General features: G+C 34.7%; 3 protein-coding genes and 1 long non-coding RNA gene across 4 annotated transcripts; 3 read left to right on the top strand and 1 right to left on the bottom strand.

The window, feature by feature from the left end:
• Positions 1–1,481: 1,481 nt before the first annotated feature.
• Positions 1,482–6,730, top strand: LOC113701407 (putative pentatricopeptide repeat-containing protein At5g08310, mitochondrial). Its single transcript, XM_027222041.2, has 3 exons — positions 1,482–4,594; positions 5,079–5,132; positions 6,494–6,730. The coding sequence occupies exon 1, from the start codon at positions 1,812–1,814 to the stop codon at positions 4,269–4,271; it is 2,460 nt and encodes an 819-aa protein (XP_027077842.1). The 5' UTR covers positions 1,482–1,811; the 3' UTR covers positions 4,272–4,594; positions 5,079–5,132; positions 6,494–6,730.
• On the bottom strand, positions 5,552–8,954 carry LOC140011489 (uncharacterized). The gene is made up of 2 exons (XR_011818663.1): positions 8,699–8,954; positions 5,552–6,031 (listed from the first exon to the last, which is right to left on the bottom strand). It is a non-coding gene; the product is annotated as an uncharacterized lncRNA (long non-coding RNA).
• A 1,294-nt stretch (positions 8,955–10,248) lies between these two features.
• LOC113700418 (alkane hydroxylase MAH1-like) lies at positions 10,249–12,179 on the top strand. Its single transcript, XM_027220854.2, has one exon. The coding sequence runs from the start codon at positions 10,421–10,423 to the stop codon at positions 11,972–11,974; it is 1,554 nt and encodes a 517-aa protein (XP_027076655.1). The 5' UTR covers positions 10,249–10,420; the 3' UTR covers positions 11,975–12,179.
• A 2,795-nt stretch (positions 12,180–14,974) lies between these two features.
• On the top strand, positions 14,975–16,745 carry LOC140010965 (alkane hydroxylase MAH1-like). Its single transcript, XM_072058688.1, has one exon. It carries the CDS (start codon positions 15,015–15,017, stop codon positions 16,545–16,547), a length of 1,533 nt encoding a protein of 510 aa, XP_071914789.1. The 5' UTR covers positions 14,975–15,014; the 3' UTR covers positions 16,548–16,745.
• The last annotated feature ends 1,905 nt before the right edge of the window (positions 16,746–18,650 follow it).

Genomic DNA, 18,650 nt, shown 5'->3' with positions numbered 1-18,650 from the left:
GTCATGAGATGTCTCCTACGACTTTCGTATTTTCTATCATGGTACCACTCTCTCTATTATTATTATTCTTTTTCATCTATGTCATACCCCCCTTTCTTCTTTTCTCCTTTCTCCGCCCATCCTTGTAACCCACATTTCTTTTTCAACCTTTCTCGCCACTTTTCAAGTCCTCATCATTTTCTTCCCTCACTCCTCCCCCCATACCCAACCTCTAAATTCATATCCTTGCGACCCAATATATTTAACTTTACCTATCATAATGAAAATATAAAATTGAAAATTGATTACAATGGTTGCAATTATTAGTATCTAAAAATGGAAATGAAAAACTGATAATATCTGTAATATCCTCAAGTACTGCAATTAATATATATATATATATATTTAACATAGCAAATACATATTTACATATGAAGACAGCAATAAGAATACATAAAATAATTAATGATACCAAAAGTTATCTTTAGTGTTTGGGTTTTGCACTCTTATTCAAATCTAATCAGGGTCAAATTTGGGCCAGATATATACAAATTAAGTAGTATTTTAGGGTCGAATGTTCTATATTTTTCTCTTAAACTATAATGTTATTTTTTTAAAAGATTTTTGGTAGAATTGGTGTTGTTATTATCATTATTTTTATCAAAAATGAACATTTCAAAAAAAAATTTCCACGTTAAAAGGCCAGTAGTACTTTGTTTTTTATTTAATGATTTCATAATTTAAATTTCATGAATGGTACAATTCTTGATTTTTTAAATCCACGACATTATTTCCTTTTTGTTTTTCTATTTAATTTTGCTCTTTTACTTAGGATTACTATGTTAAAAGATAAAATATTATCATTTACTTTTTTACTTTTACTAAGTTTGGGAATGTTTTCTCTTTATCTACCCTCCCACTAATAAACTTCAAACCAAATTCCTATATAAGTGGAGCCACTTCTTACTTATTTAAATTAGAAAGGCACGGAAGCCACTTCTTACTTAGGTAAATGTTATTTGCACTCCATTTTTTATTATTTGCAATTCCACCATTTGCTTTATCATATAGTCTAATTAATGAAAACTATATGATCAAAATGATTATTGAAGTGTGAATAACAAAAATGGAGTGTAAATAAACTTACTTATTTAAATTAATAAGAAAGCATGAAAAGATATTATATTTGTTATCTCTTGTTATGGTCTTATAGAAGTTTTAATTGGAGTTGAATCATAAATAATGCAAGGCAATCGGAAACGTGATAAGTTGAAGTTCAAATAAGGTAACATGCACATTAACTAACAATTTGAAATGAAATGATTTTAAAAAATAACCAACAATTTCAAATGTGAATAGTAGATATGGAAGTTAAAGAGAAATATATTTTATAAATTAAGTTAAATGTGAAATGCTAGAAAAATAGAATCGATAGTGGGAAGATGTGTGGAGGCTTGTTGCTAAAAATCCCTTCTCAAATTTATATAGATATAGATCCTATATTTTCTTCACCTACTAAGAATAACAAAAGAAAAAGACAGAAAAATTTTAGTTCCCTCTTCATCAACTAAAACAGAATTTTTTTTTCTCACACACTAAAAAGGGTTTATCCTTATTTATTTGTTAAAACATTCCTAATACATCTTTACTTGAATTTTAACAGTCAAAATAATAAATTCTAACTAGTAGATTGATCTGAAGCAGTTGGTCATTTGAATTTTGAATCCTGAGAAAGATGACCCTCGACACTCAAAACAACAGTCCTGTTTCTGAAGGCTAATGTCCCTAATAATTGTTTTAACATTTGAATTGCTAATCCCTTTTTCAGAAGAATGGCCCTGTTTTCAAGAACCAACAATTTGCTCAATGGCTTGTGTAAAAAATTCAGCATTCTTTTCCAATTATCGAATCCCATTTGCACAAAAGCCAATCCAGACCAATTACAGTTGGCTAACAGTCTCATCTCCATCTTCACAAGGAGACCCTTTATCCCTGAAGGCCAAGAACTGAATGTTCTGGGGTCAAAACTCACCACTGAAATCGTTGAAACCGTTTTGAAAGGGCTCAAGAGTTGGAAAATAGCTGATAGGTTTTTCAAATGGGCTTCAAGTCAATGTGGGTTCAGGCACAATTGCTATACTTACAATGCCATGGCTTCAATCCTATCACATGCTCGACAAAGTGCCTCACTGAGGGATTTAACTACAGAGCTGGTGAGTTCAAGGTGTTATATGACACCGGGGGCTTTTGGTTACTTTTTAAGGTGTTTGGGAAGTCAAGGGCTGGTTCAGGAAGCTAATGCCTTGTTTGATGAGGTGAAAAGATTGAATCTTTGTGTCCTGAATGGTTACAGCTATAGTTGCCTTTTGGAGGTGATTGCGAAGTCCGGTAATGTTGATTTGATTGACTTTAGAATAAATGAAATGCGTGGATTAGGGTGGCAGCTTGATAAGTACTCTTTGACTCCAGCGTTGCAATGTTATTGCAATGCAGGGAAGTTCCAACAGGCGTTGGATGTGTTTAATGAAATGCATCAGAAGGGATGGCTTGATGCTCATGTTTTCTCAATCTTGGCGGTGTCTTTTAGCAAATTGGGTGAGGTGGATAAAGCGTTTGAGCTGATAGAAAGGATGGATAATCTCAAGATTAACTTGAATGAGAAAACTTTCTATGTCTTGATTCATGGGTTTGTTGGGGAAGGAAGAGCAGACAAGGCCATACAACTCTTAGATAGAGTGCAGAAACTGGGAATTAGTCCAGACATTTCAATTTATGATGTGCTAATTAGAGGTCTGTGCAAGAATAAAGAGATTAAGAAAGCTCTGCAGTTGTACTCAGAAATTAATGAGTTAGGTATACACCCTGATGTTAAAACAGTTGCGGAGCTTATATCATGTGTGCTTGAGGAGAGAGATATCATGCGGTTACTGGAGGAAAGGCCACAAGATTTAGATGCGGAATCAATTCTTCTGTTGTATAATTCTGTTTTAAAAGGTCTTGTCAATATTGGCTTAGTTAACAAAGCTCATTGTTTGCTAAGATCAATGATGCATGATGGATCGGGTATCGATCTTGATGTGGACAAACTATTTGGTGGACAAACAATTCGCCCTAACACCACTTCCTTTGAGATAATTGTTGATGCTCTTTGTTCAAGTGGTAAGTTAGATGATGCTTTGGGTCTCTTCAGAGATATGGATAGAATCAATTGTTCCCGTAGTGTAATACTGTACAATAATATGATTGATTTTTTGAGTAATGCCGATAGGCTGACTGAATGTTATGAACTGCTGATTGAGATGAAGGAATTCGGATTCCAGCCGACACATTTTACGTACAATTCCATATTTGGTTGCCTGTGCAGGCAAATGAATGTTACCCGGGCCCTTCATCTTGTCAGAGATATGCGTGCTTGTGGTCATGAGCCTTGGATAAAAAACTATACACTGCTTATCAAGAAACTGTGCAAACATGGGAGAGCAGTTGAGGCTTGTAACTTTCTTGATGAAATGGTGATAGAAGGTTTCCTTCCTGATATGGTTGCATATTCTACAGCTATTGATGGTCTTTTGAAGATCAAAGAAATAGACAGAGCTTTGAAGCTGTTTAGGGACATTTGTCTGCGTGGTTATGGCCCTGACGTGGTTGCCTACAATATTTTAATACATGGGTTGTGTAAGGCCCAAAAGTTGCCTGAAGCACAAGACCTCCTGAATGAGATGCTGGAGAAGGGGCTTGTTCCATCAGTTGTTACTTACAATTTGCTTATCGATGGATGGTGTAAGAATGGTGATATTGATCAGGCCATGTTATGCCTATTGAGAATGGCTGAGAAAGAGCGAGAGCCCAATGTCTTTACTTACACTACTTTAATAGATGGCCTATGTAATGCAGAAAGACCAAGTGATGCACTGAAGCTTTGGATGGAAATGGAAGAAACTGGGTGTGCTCCGAACAGGATAACTTTTATGGCCCTAATCAATGGGCTCTGCAAGTGCAATAGGACTTCTGATGCTCTAGTATATTTGCTCAAGATGGAGGAGAAGGACATGATTCCTGATGCTTTTATTTATGTAGCATTAATAGATGCACATTTATCTAATTCGGACCCAGGAACAGCTTTTGACTTGTTCACAAAAATGATCCAGAACAGAATTTTTCCTGATTCAACTGATAAGAACAATGTGATTCTTAAGCAAGCAATATCTAGTTTATCTGAAGATCCTAGAACCTCATCAAGTGTTAAGCATCTTATGGCCCTGGGGAGCATTCCCGCACATCTGTGTTTCTGAAGTGTGAATTAGAATAAATATCTGGTTGCACCGTTAATGGTCTAGTGTGACTATTATCAGATGGTAACTCAGTTAAAACTAAGGTGTATCAGAATGGTATAATTGAATGATATTGGAGCCTTCATCAATGAATTCATAGCATTGTACTTTTGGCCTTCAGGGTCCTTGGAGCCTCTAATCCTGCCTCCAGCTTCAGGACTATATAATTCCTTCATCTATGAATATGTGCTGTGGCATCAAAATCTATGAAAGTCCAGTTGAGACTGCAATCTAGCTGCCTCAGCTTCAGGACCAAATCTGCAAGTAGTCCCTTTTTAGTGTTGGTGAGGAATTTTTACTCATTCTTTTACAGTATGTTCTGTTTCCATTTTTACCCCCAAAAACATGTATATGCTTGGAAGATTATGGGTTTATTTAGTAGACTATTGATACTGGTGGTGAATATTAAATGATTTTTGTTATATTTTTATTCGCAAAATAGAAATAGGGAAATTTATGTCTGAGAAATCGACTTCACGATGGATTTCTTCTTTCTTTCTTCTTTCTGCATTCTATCTTCTTCTTCTAATTTGTCCTCTTCTTTTTCTTCTCAAACTCCCTTAACTCCTCTTTTCCTTTACCATTTCAGAATGTACATACGGGTCTTAAGTGAGTATTAATTCCAAATATGATATAATACACCCTTAACAGTTATGTTTTAGATTAAGTGGTCATCCTCTGGAATTTCTGTCTGTGTGAACACCGTAGACTTTTTGTCACATTTGTTTTGATGTTAACAATTTACTTTTATTTCTTTTTGTCCAATAGGAAATTGGCGTCAATGATGATTGCTTGATCGGATGCACTTCCAAGCCAAGCATGGTATATAAATCTTTTCTTTATCTTCATCTTGTAATTCACAAATTTACACTTGCAATTCTATCATGGTCCTTGGATGCTTGATTGCTTTATATAAATTTGATCGGTGGACTTATGACTTTTCTGATAAAATTTTCAAGGATGCAGCACATCATATATTGAGATAGTGCTATTCACTTGGAATTCATATGTGCATCTAGAATTCATGGAGAATGAAAAGGGGAGAAGGAGAGGGAGGAGAGAGTTTGAGAAGTGAAAGAAAAAAGGGTTGATGAGGTTACGCAACTTAAATTTTCGAGATGATTTGAAGCCTGAAAAATGAAGGATTATAATGAAAATGAAAGTCACTTTCCATTTTCATTTTAGCATTGTGTGACTTGTGTCATATTCTGTTAAAGAAGGGGGAGATGAATTAAAGCCTGTGAAAATGGCATAGGCCACATTTTGTTCACTGCTTTTATGCTAGTACAGAACACTGCAAATAGAGGCATAAATCACTCCCATCAAGAGTCTCAAACATTAGCAGCAGCTTTGCTTAAAAGCTGTCTTTCCTGGTTGTTAAGCCTTTCTTCCATTAGGTGTGGGAATTAAAAATTAGAAACAAACCATAAGGTGCTGCAGAAACCAAAATTCCTATCAAATTCAGACCTTTGCATTAGACTTGTCATTGCTTCCTTCAAAGCTCAGCAGGAGAAGCATGAGTAAAAGATGTTCTTTCCTTCATTTCCTCTGCTGTCTTATGCGCTGCCTCTCCTACTACGTCAGCAGCAGATTTAGCTGATTCCTCCATGGCCACCTTGCTTGTTTGGAAGCTCTTCTCTGCTGCCTCTTTCATTTTTACTCCAACATTATCAAGACCCTCATCATGGCCATTAGCACTAGGTTCAAATTTTCTCCTGAAACTGATTAATACATACAGAAGTTAGACCCTGCAGATTGATAAATGCATCAATGCTGATGTACTTGGCTCCTTTCAATCATCAAACTCACTCTATATCTGGTTGAAGGGGGCTTATTTGAAGCTTATCAATAACAGATTTGATCCCTTTCCAATACATTATTGATGACTCTAGAAAAGAGTATCCATTTTGTAAGAGTCATTTTGCAGATGGTCGCTCGTGCTTTTCTTGAACATTGTTTGGTACATCATGATATTCGGATACACAGACTTTCTCAATGGAGAGTGCTAAAGTAAAGCAAAATATAGCTGCTAGGATATTACTCCTCTGACCTTATTCATTTTTTTCTCTGAACTTTTGCTCATGTACTTCTAGTTCAGATTCTTGAAATTTGTTACTTGTTTGAACGAGATTTGAGGACTGAACAATCTCCAACTAACAAGAACGTGGCTTTTTGTTGTGCAGGGCAGGAGTTTCTCACGTTTGAACATTTCTGCAGTAATGGGCATCCAATGAATATGTCCTTGGGGCAAATTCAGCTTTGGTCCTCATCTCCCGTTAGGATCTAACTTAGGGCCTATCTTGTTTCCCACAAGAAAAAAAAAAGAAAAGATATAGGGGCCATTTGATAAAACTGAAATCTGAATTCAGAACCACTTATTTATGCTATCAAGTTAAGTACTGAATTTTACACTTTCTCCATTTTGGTCCCTCATATTTTCTAATCCTATCTTATTTTTGACCACCACGTTCGCCTATTGACACATTGGTCCTTGATGTTTCTGCACAATGCAATTCGAGGACAATTGACATCAACCAAAACTACCCATTACATGTAATCAACGGCTAAAGGGTAAAATGCGAGACTAGATTTAAACAATTACCATATGAAATATATACACATAATATATATAAGAAAAAGGAAAAAATAGAACATGTGCCAATAAACTAATGGCCGTCCTAAAAGATTTCTGTTCAACTTTTCCGTGAAACTAACAATACAACTAGTTCCCTTTGTTACAGAATTCGCCCTCTATTAACTGTTAATTTTACACCTCACAAAGTACAAGCAACTTAGTGCACAATTACAAACTAAGAAAATGGATGGTATAACTTTTTCTTTCTGTCTTTTTTTCTAGCAAGGGAGGGGTGAATTTAAGAAACGAGGAAGGAGTAGGGAGATTAGAGCCCAAATTTTCTACTTCCTGACATCTTAAACTTAGTCACTATATCAAAGTTTTCTGGATGGATGGACTAACTTGAATTTCCTTTTTGTATTCCGAGCCGAAAATATCTTATATGGAGCCTTCTACAGAAGGATTGATCTTTTAATTTAATTGAAGATACATGAACAACTGTGTGCGAGAGGAAAAGGGAAACTTTTGAATCATGGCATTCAATCACCAAATGCTACCAATTCTAATATCCAAGAGAAAAAAGATATTACAAGATTTGCATTCACTGTATCTTGTGATGTGCCATCTCCTTGGAAGCAAAAGAAATAGGAAGCACATTTATACACGCAAGTAAAACTTATCAAAGTTGCATCATTCCATTCTGAAGGGCATGAACAAACTGTTTCTCAAAAAGGTGCATGTTAGTATGTCTAATGACTGTTTTGCTGAATGTTCAAGTGCCACTTATTTGCTTAAATGTCTTCTACTAAGAGAAAATAATAAATATTTCATCCCTCCTGATATTATGAAAAGGAAAACGACTACAATTACAGTACGCAGGACAGAAGATCTTTTGCACAATTTTGGTCTCACCCATTCAAATAAAGGGGAAGATATGGAGGAATCACTTCACATTTCATCATTATCAGGTGCAAAGAACTTTACACGAGAGTTATACTACGTTGCAATCAGTATACATTTTTCCCTTATGAACCCCATAAATAAGTACCTTTCGTTTCATATTTGTAATCTTTTCTCATTCAAAATCAACATTTGGAATCCAATAGTACTTATAAAGTTGCTCAACCATGGATAGGGAGTAGAGAAAGTGCAAGAATGTAAATTAAGCACAGCATCCAATTTGTAAGAATTCTTGCTACGCAGCATTCTCCCATCACGGTGTTTCTTTGTTGATTCATGCAGCTATCTTTTTCAAAACTATTTAAACATATTCTGTGATTATCAGGGCAGGTGGATAACAATAAAAGCTATATTCAACAAGCAGGAGGAGCAGCCAACGAAGTTCGGGTATTAATAACAATTCTTGCATGATCTTTGATTGTATGTTCTTGTTTTCAATTGCAAAGAAGAGGGCTTAGATGGTTATTTTTGGAACTCTAAACTATATGTAAAAGTAAAGAATAGAATTACTTGACAGATTATGAACCTGGGCTCTTTGATTCTTTTTCCTTTGTTACGAAAATTCATTTATTCAATGATCAAAAAGGCACTTAAGTGACTTCCCCCCATTCATTCATTCTTCAATAATGAAATAAGGTCATGTCGCTATTGTACTGGGATTTGTATGATTTAAGCCAAGTAGAAAGACTGGAAGAGATTTGTTTCGCACTAGGGTTTTATTCATTTTGCTTTCTTTTTTTTTTTTATCTTTCTTTAATTTTTTTTTTGGTAGGACTTTTGTTCATGTTAATAATTGTATGATCCTTCATGGTTCTAAGAGACATGGATAAATAACAAGATAAAGTGTAGATACCTGATAACGCATCTTGTATGGAGGATTGCGTGGTCTGGATGGGAGCAAATTTTTTCCTTTATTTTTCGATAGTTATGAAGAAGATTTAAAACAACTGATGCTTTTGTGGGGATTACTATTTTAGGCAAAGGGGAAAAAAAAAAGAAGAAGAAGGAGAAGAATTAAACAATTAAAAAAGGAAAAAAATATGGCTTTATGGTTTTCATCATGGTAGTTTATATATATATAATTAGATCGAGTGGTTCAATCCTAACAAGGTCAACATCCTTATAAACTCAAGCCACTCCACAATCCTGTCTTTATTGTAATATGGAATATAAGGCACATAATTCCTTAGTATAAAAAATAACCATTCTAGAGGATCCTAGATTCCTAGCTAATTTTGGGTATCAACATTACTTGAAAGGAATTCTCCCCTAAATAATAGCTCTTGTGACGCTTATATAGGACTTATCTATTGGTAGATAATACAGGCTTCTGTCTTTTCGAAAAAAAAAAAGAGAAAAGTTGTACCCTGTTGCATTGATTTTTCACTAAAGAAATCCACCTATATTGAACATGTTTGTAAAGATTCAGATATGTATGGTATGGGATAGTAACAGTTAGCAGACTATAATGTAAGATTGTTGCACCTCTAAATTTGAACAAGAGAAGCCTAGATAGTAGAACACGTACAAGGTAGTTTACATCAGCCAAAAATTTTGGATTGGTGGTGGGTACGAGTCAACAGAGGGTGATGCAATCCATGCATTTCTTTGGTTTCTCGTTGGCAAAGAGACCAAGCACAATTCATCTATTCAATGAGGATGTTAGTAGATAGGCAGCAAAGGGTTAGCGTACAAATAGAGGTCGCAATTTGGATTGAGATCCATTTATCTATCCATATAATTCATAATTAAATGGATTTGGATTATCCATTTATAGTATTGATTTTAAATGGTTGACCAAAGTAAAACCATTAAATTAAATAAATTTATATGGATTATCCACAAAAACTATATATATCCATTTACTTAAAAATCATGTTTCTGTCTTGTGCTATTGTGGCATGCATTTAAGGAAATGCTTTCATGATGAAAGTTTCATCTGATGTTGAGAAACGAGAGGGACCACCCTTGCTGTGAGGCCAAGTGCTGTACCTGGTCTAACTTGCAAGGCGCTTGGCTCCTTTTAAGCAAGATCTCGGGTTCAAGTCTTGTGAACGGAGAGACAGGTGTTGGGAGAGCTTGCGCCTCTTATGGGGTGCAACTTGGCTCAACTCTGAATTAGTCAGGGCCCAAAGTAGCTACTGCATAGGGATCTGATAAAAAAAATTACTAAAATATTTAAATGGATAATTGGTTTTTATTTAATCCATTTAGATCCATTTGTTAAATGGATCTAAATGGATTGGATAAATTTCATCCATCATTCATTAAGTCAAAACCAATTATGAACCATTTATCCATATTGCCACCTCTACCTACAAATACATACATGAAAGTGTTGATGCAATATTGCATTGAATTTTTTCAGAAGCCTACAAAAATCATGAGAACGTCAGTTAAACTCATTTTGTTGGTAGTTGACTGTTGCAAGTATCCATTTCTCTTAGTAGTTCAAAATTGCCAAGTTCTGATCCTTTCTGATATAATTCACAGATTATTCAGGCTACAAAAACCAAAGCTTGAGCTTCTTCTCTTAACTTTTTCCTCGATCTTGAAAGCATTGGTCAGAACATAAATGGCTCTAGTACTAGGAGCCTTGGGGTACTTTGAGGTCATATTAGCATTTTTTTGCTTTCTCTATTTGTGGGCTTTAAGGAATGATAAAGGGCTTCCATGGAACTGGCCGATCATTGGAATGCTGCCGAATCTTATCCTGTATGCAAATTGGCTTCATGACAATTGCACTAAAGTTGCAAGACTAGCTGGAGGAACTTTCCTGTTTAAAGGTCCGTGGTTCTTCAACATGGATACGCTGCTCACTGTTGATCCTGCTAATATTCACCACATCATGAGTGGAAATTTTCCGAATTTCCCCAAAGGGCCTAAGTTCAAGGAGATGTTTGATGTTTTGGGAGATGGTATTTTCAATGCAGACATGGATTTGTGGAAAAGCCAAAGAAAAACTACTAGGTTTTTGATTAATCATCATAGGTTTCATCAGTTTTTGGTGAAAACTAGTCGTGATAAGGTTGAAAAAGGGCTTATTCCAGTTCTTGATCATCTATGCAAAACAGGCCAAGTGTTGGACCTGCAAGATTTGTTCCAGAGATTCACATTTGATACAACATGCAAATTAGTCACAGGTTATGATCCTGGCTGCGTGTCAATCAATTTTCCAGATGTTCCGTTTGCAAGAGCCTTGGATAGAGCTGAAGAAGCGATAGTTGCAAGGCATATTCAGCCTGAAAGCACATGGAAGTTACAAAGATTGCTAAATATTGGAGAAGAGAAGAAGTACAGTGAAGCTTGGAAAACTTTAGATCGTGTTATCGGTGAGTACATCTCGAAGAAAAGAGAAGAACTAAGCAGCAAGTCTTCGTCAAAATCAAGAACTGATGATCAAGATGGCATTGATTTGTTAACATCATACATTACTGAAGCAAAAACCATGGAATTGCCAAGTCATGATGATACTTTCCTAAGAGATACCATATTGAATCTCATGATCGCGGGGCGAGATACAACCAGCTCAGCTCTCACTTGGTTTTTCTGGCTTCTTTCACAGAATCCCATCGTTGAAACGAAGATCAGGGAAGAATTAAGGTCAATTACACCCCCGGTTGATACTGAAAAATACCAACTTTTCAAGGTTCAAGACTTGAACAAGTTGGTTTATCTGCATGGAGCATTGTGTGAATCACTGAGGCTTTATCCACCAGTTCCATTCCAGCATAAGGAGCCTCTTGAACCAGACATCCTTCCAACAGGCCAACAAGTCTACCCAAAGATGAAGATTATGTTTTCTTTGTATGCAATGGGAAGAATGGCATCGATCTGGGGGAAAGATTGCATGGAAATGAAGCCCGAGAGGTGGATATCGGATCGTGGAACGATTAAGCATGAGCCATCATACAAGTTCTTGGCTTTCAATGCTGGCCCTAGGACTTGCCTTGGAAAAGAAGTGGCTTTCACACAGCTAAAGGCAGTTGCTGCAACTATAATCCACAATTACCATGTTCGAGTGGTTAAGGGGCAAAAAATTGTCCCTAACATTTCTGTCATTCTCTATATTAAGCAAGGCTTGAAGGTCAAGGTTAGCAAAAGGTGGGATCAAGAACATGGAAATTAAGCTTAATTTCGTCTATTCTAGCTTCCAAATCCTCCTGGGTTCTGTTGTGATTCTCAGTCCTGTGTCATATAATCCGAATATTTACCCTATGTAACCTATATAATATGTTAATTGTATTGAATTATAGTCCCCGTTTTCGAGTCTTAATTATATCCCAATTAATGTATCGTCTCTTATTTGCTTATAAAATATAGTAATTACAGTATGTGTTTGTTGTTATTGTATTTCACATCTTAATCTTCTTATAATATGAACAAGTTATACCTTAATATAGAACAGCAGGTTGATGCATTACACCTCCTCGTCTATAACAGCATGTACGACGTTATCATTTTAGTCGAAAATCAAGGTGTTATTCTTTTTCGGTATTAAAAAAAATGTGAAGAAAAGGCTGAAAGATAGAAAGAGATAACCATCCCTGTTAAAATTTCAACCAAGTTTAAGAGAAAAAAAAAATGGTAGCTAGCCAAACATTGATTAAAAATTATGGAGTAGTTTCTAGCAAAAGGCTAATAACACAGTAACAAACCTATAAGTTTTAAGTTAGTGCCTCTAATACTGATTAACATTTTGCAACTTTGGAAATGTAATTTGAGTATATATATATATATATGTACAGTGGTGAATTGAGGGAGGGTTCACTCAGGATTCAGGACTTTTCTGAGAAAGGATCAATAGCAAATTATTGTCAGAAAAACTGTTTGGACCGATTTTGTTTCATTTTCATACGATTAATTCATTTTGTTTAGAATGTAACTCACTTTCAACAGTTTATAAATATACAACAAAATTTTATGAGCCTGACACGTGTTATATATTAAAATCGATGTACAAGATATGATTTAAAATTTTTTTTTTAACCAAATCATAGACTTCAACCTTTTCATACAGTTACTACCTGCAACTGTGCTTTGCCTAACTCCCCCAAAACAAAGGTTAGGGCAACCTCCACATCCTCAGGGTGTAGGTAGGTGGGTAGCCTGCTAGGCTTGAGAAAGGGATTCTTCATTTGTGACAGGAAGAGACCTGAGACACAAATGGACATGTGTCTCCAATTCTAACAATAATCTTCACTCTAACCTTTCAATATTGGCTTTATCTTTTATATTTCCTTTTGTACAGTCATCGAACTAATTGCTGATCATCCATTAGGACCTTTAGACTTTGATCATCATGTAGTACGTTTCCATGTTGTATAATCAATGAATCAATGTACCATATAGACATGAATAAGACATTATATTATATCTCTCTTGTAATTATTTGACAACAACAAAACTTCTTTAATTACTTCAATTTGTAATGTACCCAAAACTTAAGTTAATTCATAAGAATATTTTAAATTTTTGGGTATCTTTCTTGCCAGTCACATCATGTAGAAGGAAATGTATCCAATGAGACAATGTTTGCGTAGATTATGTAACTTATCTTATGTTTACAGTTGATGGTATTGAAATTTCTCCTCCATCTCTCCGCTACCTCTCACCCACATATAGTAGTACTATTTTTGAGGAGAGACTAAATCATATCCTTCTGCTACATATAACTTGTACAAAGTGTGGATTTAAGATAGAAAGATGCAGTAATTCACAGTTAATCTAACCTTCATGTCTCCTATATGCTAGCTGATATGGTTTCTTGATTACCTCTATATAAATTGATAAGCTACATAATCCAATTAGATTCATCACATGCCATTAGACATGCAGTCAATGTCGATCATATATTCTTCATTAAATAATAAAAATCAACTATTCTCCATACTCTATAAAATCAATCTCTAATTATTATAGTCTATCTTGTTTCAGCTGCTAGTTTCAAATGTTTTGACAAAAGTGTTTTGTGTGTAGGATTTGGAATTCTTGCTAAAGAACTGTAACGAGAAATACGACTCTTCTCACAACAAAGTCTTCTTGGTTGACAAAATGCTTTTGAATTGTGACATTTGATGAAAACCATTTTAGACATGAAGTAGACTTTATCCCTTGTAATTATTTGACAGCAACAAAATTGCTTTAATTACTTCAATTTGTAATAGATAATCTATATCTAAAACTTAAGTTAATTCATAAGCATATATTTAAACATTGGGTGCCTTTCTTGCCAGTCATAAATATATCATGTGGAAGTAACGATTGAATTCATCACCGATAAATTCACTCGCAAAAAAAGATAAATTTATTCAACTAAACATGTAATTATGCAAGTAAAACTTGCATTTTTTTTAAAGTAAAGTAAACTTGCATGTTTCGTAATTGCATCTATACGACATCGTTAGTGATCGAGGTGAATTTAGAAAACTTGAGAATATCAAAATGTAATGTCCAAAATTAGAATGTAGATGAGAACTAGTCAAACTATTAGAGGTGCAAACTAGTATTTTTTTTTCCTTGTAAGTTTTACAAGCTTCCTTATAAAACATACTTTACGAAACAAAGAAGAGGATCGACATTGGTTCAAGAAATTATGGAATTGGATACCTGTCATTTTTAGTTTCTGGTTGGGAAAGAAACTCCACAACCAACAAGGTTTTCTAAGTAAAATAGATGACGCAAGAAGAAATGTATTCTTGCATTTTCTGGGCCTGCTAAAGAGTAAAATGGTCCAATGCTGTACGGCCTATAAACTTGAATACTCCTACTTGCCTCAACTACAGTAAGATATTTAGCAACTCAGCATAACCATTACGGTCTCATAATTTTATCCAAAACTAGGGACTACTAGTGCAACAAGAAAGCTTCATTTTCTATTGGATAATCTCTAGAGTAACGTGCATGGTTATATAAATGCACAAACAAGCCAAAGTTGATCTTCCTGTATGATCAAGATATATATACATTGTTGTTACAGTTAGATGCATAACACATGAGTAAAATTTGAATTTGAATTTTATATTCAGATGGGTTGTTATGTATTCAATGATGATGTGTATACACTGTACGTGTATAAAAGATTAACTTATATATAGAGAGAGAGTTAAACCAACTAAGAAAACGTACAAGTTTGCAAATATTTTCATATTGTTCCTCAGCTACTTAAAATGGCCTTGTTTTCGTTGGGTTATTTTGAAATTTTCCTAGCAATTATATGCTTCTTTTATCTTAGAAATTTAAGAAGCTTCAAAAGACTTGCATGGAAATTGCCAATTCTAGGCACATTTCCTTATCTGATTATGAATATTCATCGAATTCATGATAAGTGTGCTGAGGTTTTGGAGATGACCAGGGGCACTTACCACCTTAAGGGGCCTTCTTTTGCAAATATGGACATTCTGGGCACTGTTGATCCAGCAAATGTGCACTATATAATGAGTTCAAATTTCGTGAATTTCCCAAAAGGGCCGGAATTCAAGAAAATATTTGAGGTTTTGGGAGATGGGATATTCAATTCTGACTTGGATTTGTGGAAATGCCAGAGGAAACTTGCTAGAGCTCTACTTAATCATCAAAGTTTCCACAAGTTCTTGGTCAGCACTAGCTGGAACAAAGTGGAAAAAGGGCTTATTCCCATTCTTGATTATGTTGCTAAACAAGGCCTAATGGTGGATTTACAAGATGTATTCCAGAGATTAACCTTTGATACAACTTGTACATTTGTCACAGGCTATGATCCTGGATGTCTTTCTGTCGATTTCCCGGGTGTTCCATTCTCCAAGGCCATGGATGAGGTTGAAGAAGCAATATTTATGAGACATATTTTGCCTGAAATTGTTCTGAAATTGGAAAGGTGGCTAGGAATAGGACAAGAAAAGAAACTGAGCAAATCTTGGAAAATCCTAGATGAAGTCATCTGTAAGTACATCTCAGTGAAGCAAGAAGAGCTGAAAAAAGGAACAAAGTCCACAAATGATGAAGAGGGCTTTGATCTTTTGACATCATATATCAATCTAGGTGATAATGATATCACCACAGGATTGAAGAGGGATGACAAGTTCTTGAGAGATACCATTATAAACTTTATGATTGCTGGAAGAGACACAACTAGTTCAGCATTAACTTGGTTTATTTGGCTTGTTTCAACTCATCCTACAGTGTTGAATAAGATCAGGGAAGAATTGAAATCAGTCATTCAGGTTAACGAAGAAGCCGAAAATTTTAGGCTGTTCAAAGTGGATGAACTGAAGAATCTTGTTTATATTCATGCTGCATTATGTGAATCAATGAGGCTATATCCACCTGTTCCATTCCAGCATAAGTTTCCTCTTCAACCAGACACACTTCCAAGTGGTCATCGAGTTCATCCAAAAATAAAGGTAATATTTTCTCTGTACGCCATGGGGAGGATGAAGTTTATATGGGGCAAAGATTCATGGGAATTCAAGCCAGAGAGATGGATTTCTGAGAGGGGAACAATCAAACATGAGCCCTCCTACAAGTTCTTGGCTTTCAACGCTGGACCGCGAACTTGTCTGGGGAAAGAAGTGGCATTTACTCAGATGAAAGCTGTTGCTGCTGCCATGATCCATAACTACAACGTTGAAATGGTGGAAGGTCATCCTGTGGTGCCTAATCTTTCTGTCATTCTTTACATGAAGCATGGCCTCAAAGTTAGGGTTAGCAAGAGATGGGCTTAAATTTCATCTAAACAGCATGTGTGTTTGTGTGTGTGTGTTCCTTTTCTAGTGATCAAACCGATCTCCATTCAAAAATGATATGGAGCTTGGTTTTAAATTTTAGTTGAATTTAGTGTCCAAGTAGCTCAAGGTGTCTAAAAAGTAGGCTTTCAAACAAAAAGTGTACCTATGGAATTTTACTTTTGTATCTTTTTTTAATTTTTTTTTCTTGCATCATATCATGTGCTTTGTTTGAGAAGCAGCACCTATAAGAAATCCTAAGACTTTTGTTTTTGTTGATGCTAAGCATAAAATCTAGTTAAGCTGTAAAAAAGAGAAGAATATGCTGCCTATATTTGATCAATTTTACTTTTAAACACCATCTTACCCTAAAAAAGAAAAAGATTTCAATTAAAATTATAGGGGAAAGAAAATCATTTTTGCCTTCCAATGTAAGGGGAAATCTACTTTTGTCTCAAACATATGTATATATTATATGCTGAAGAGTAGTCTATTATCAAGTATTTTACCCTTTTACTAACTTGACAAGGATAAGTTTTTATTTTATTTTTTTATTCCCTTTCTAATAGACGTGAAATAGAACGTGTGATGAGCACACAAGTCATATTTTTCCCAATTTTAACAAATTAACTACATTTCAACTCATTTTTTTCTAAAAGTGACAAAGGGACAAATTTTGCAAGTATTATGAAGTACCAATTCTTTCCCATAAATCTTAAATTGGAAGGAAGTTTCTATTTCTAGGCACGGATTGTTTCTGGGCACAAATGGTATTACGTCCTATAATCACTCTCTCAACTCTTTGGTTTTCAAGCCCAAGAAAAATATTCCCCTTGCTTCTTAATATAGATCATTTCCAATATTAAATTCCACTTCAATAAGTGGTGGCAAGCAAATGAACCTCACACGTATATTGATCACCTTTCAGCAATTAAATATGGAAATTAATCTTTCTTTTTTTAGAAAAAATCCCGTACATGAAGGAGGGCCGTCATCCCTAATTTTATTAATTGTTTAATAAAAATACAATCAATAAATTAATACATGAGAATTTTTTTTTAAAAAAAAAAGGAGTAAAATGTCCGAATACTCACACACATAAATTAATAAACTATCGTTTACATTTCCTGACAGATGGAAACCCTAATCTATCTACACGAGCTTCACCTCTATCCAACCTCGGAAGAAAAATCTCTTCGGAAAAAAAAAAAAAAAACTATATTCCAAGTGGCTTATAGATTGGACTATTATAGAGACAGTATATTGACATAACATTGCCTTACCTTCATTTATATTTTGTACTCAAATCATTGTGCAAAATGTGAAATAACACATAAAATTTCAACAAAATTCATGCGGCAAAATTAATTAATGTCAAATGTGAAATTTAACTACATATATTACTTCCACTTGCAAATTAATTAACGTACAAGAAATTGTATTTTCTGATGACTAGTGGCATAGTTTATTAGTTCATCTTATTGAAAAAGAGATTAGATTGTGGGTGAATTACTCCATTCGTGATTCTAAAAAGAAGAATTCACATTCATGTGATCGTGGTATATAATTTTCCTTTTCCCAGGAAGTCGTCCATTAATTCTTCCCTGACTCCACAAAATCTTTATCAAAAAAATGGAATTTTTTTGGGATAATTTCAGAAACGTCCCCTAAGGTTTTTGACAATTGTAAGAAGTTCCCTTTTGATTTTAAATATTTTTTTGGGATAATTTCAGAAGCCACTCGCAAGATTTCTATCAATTTCAGTAAGCTCCCCTCTAATTCTAAATATTACACATACCACTCTTGTTTTTATTGTTTAACCTACAAAAAAAAAACCCAATCATTTATAATTATTTTTCAATGTAACCTAAAATACACATTTTTTGTCAAAAGAAAAAGAAAAGAAGAGTTTGTTAATAATATTCTTTAACTACTCATCACTAGAACAATTGCTAACCATCTGTTGACTTCTTCAAAAAAAAAAAAAAAAAACACTTCAAAACCAGATCCTATGCAGGTCCAACAACTTGAACAGCCCAAAAATCATAACCACAAGCTATTCATTCAACACTAGGTTTCCAATAAATGGTCTTCTAGCTTTCT

Source organism: Coffea arabica, chromosome 7e, assembly GCF_036785885.1.
Source record: "Coffea arabica cultivar ET-39 chromosome 7e, Coffea Arabica ET-39 HiFi, whole genome shotgun sequence".
Lineage (NCBI taxonomy): Eukaryota > Viridiplantae > Streptophyta > Magnoliopsida > Gentianales > Rubiaceae > Coffea > Coffea arabica.
This window is presented reverse-complemented; position numbering and strand designations above follow the sequence as displayed.

Excerpts from the sequence above, each read along its gene's own strand:
- LOC113701407 (XM_027222041.2), top strand. The coding sequence starts at position 1,812 with ATGGCCCTGTTTTCAAGAACCAACAATTTGCTCAATGGCTTGTGTAAA.
- LOC113700418 (XM_027220854.2), top strand. The coding sequence starts at position 10,421 with ATGGCTCTAGTACTAGGAGCCTTGGGGTACTTTGAGGTCATATTAGCA.
- LOC140010965 (XM_072058688.1), top strand. The coding sequence starts at position 15,015 with ATGGCCTTGTTTTCGTTGGGTTATTTTGAAATTTTCCTAGCAATTATA.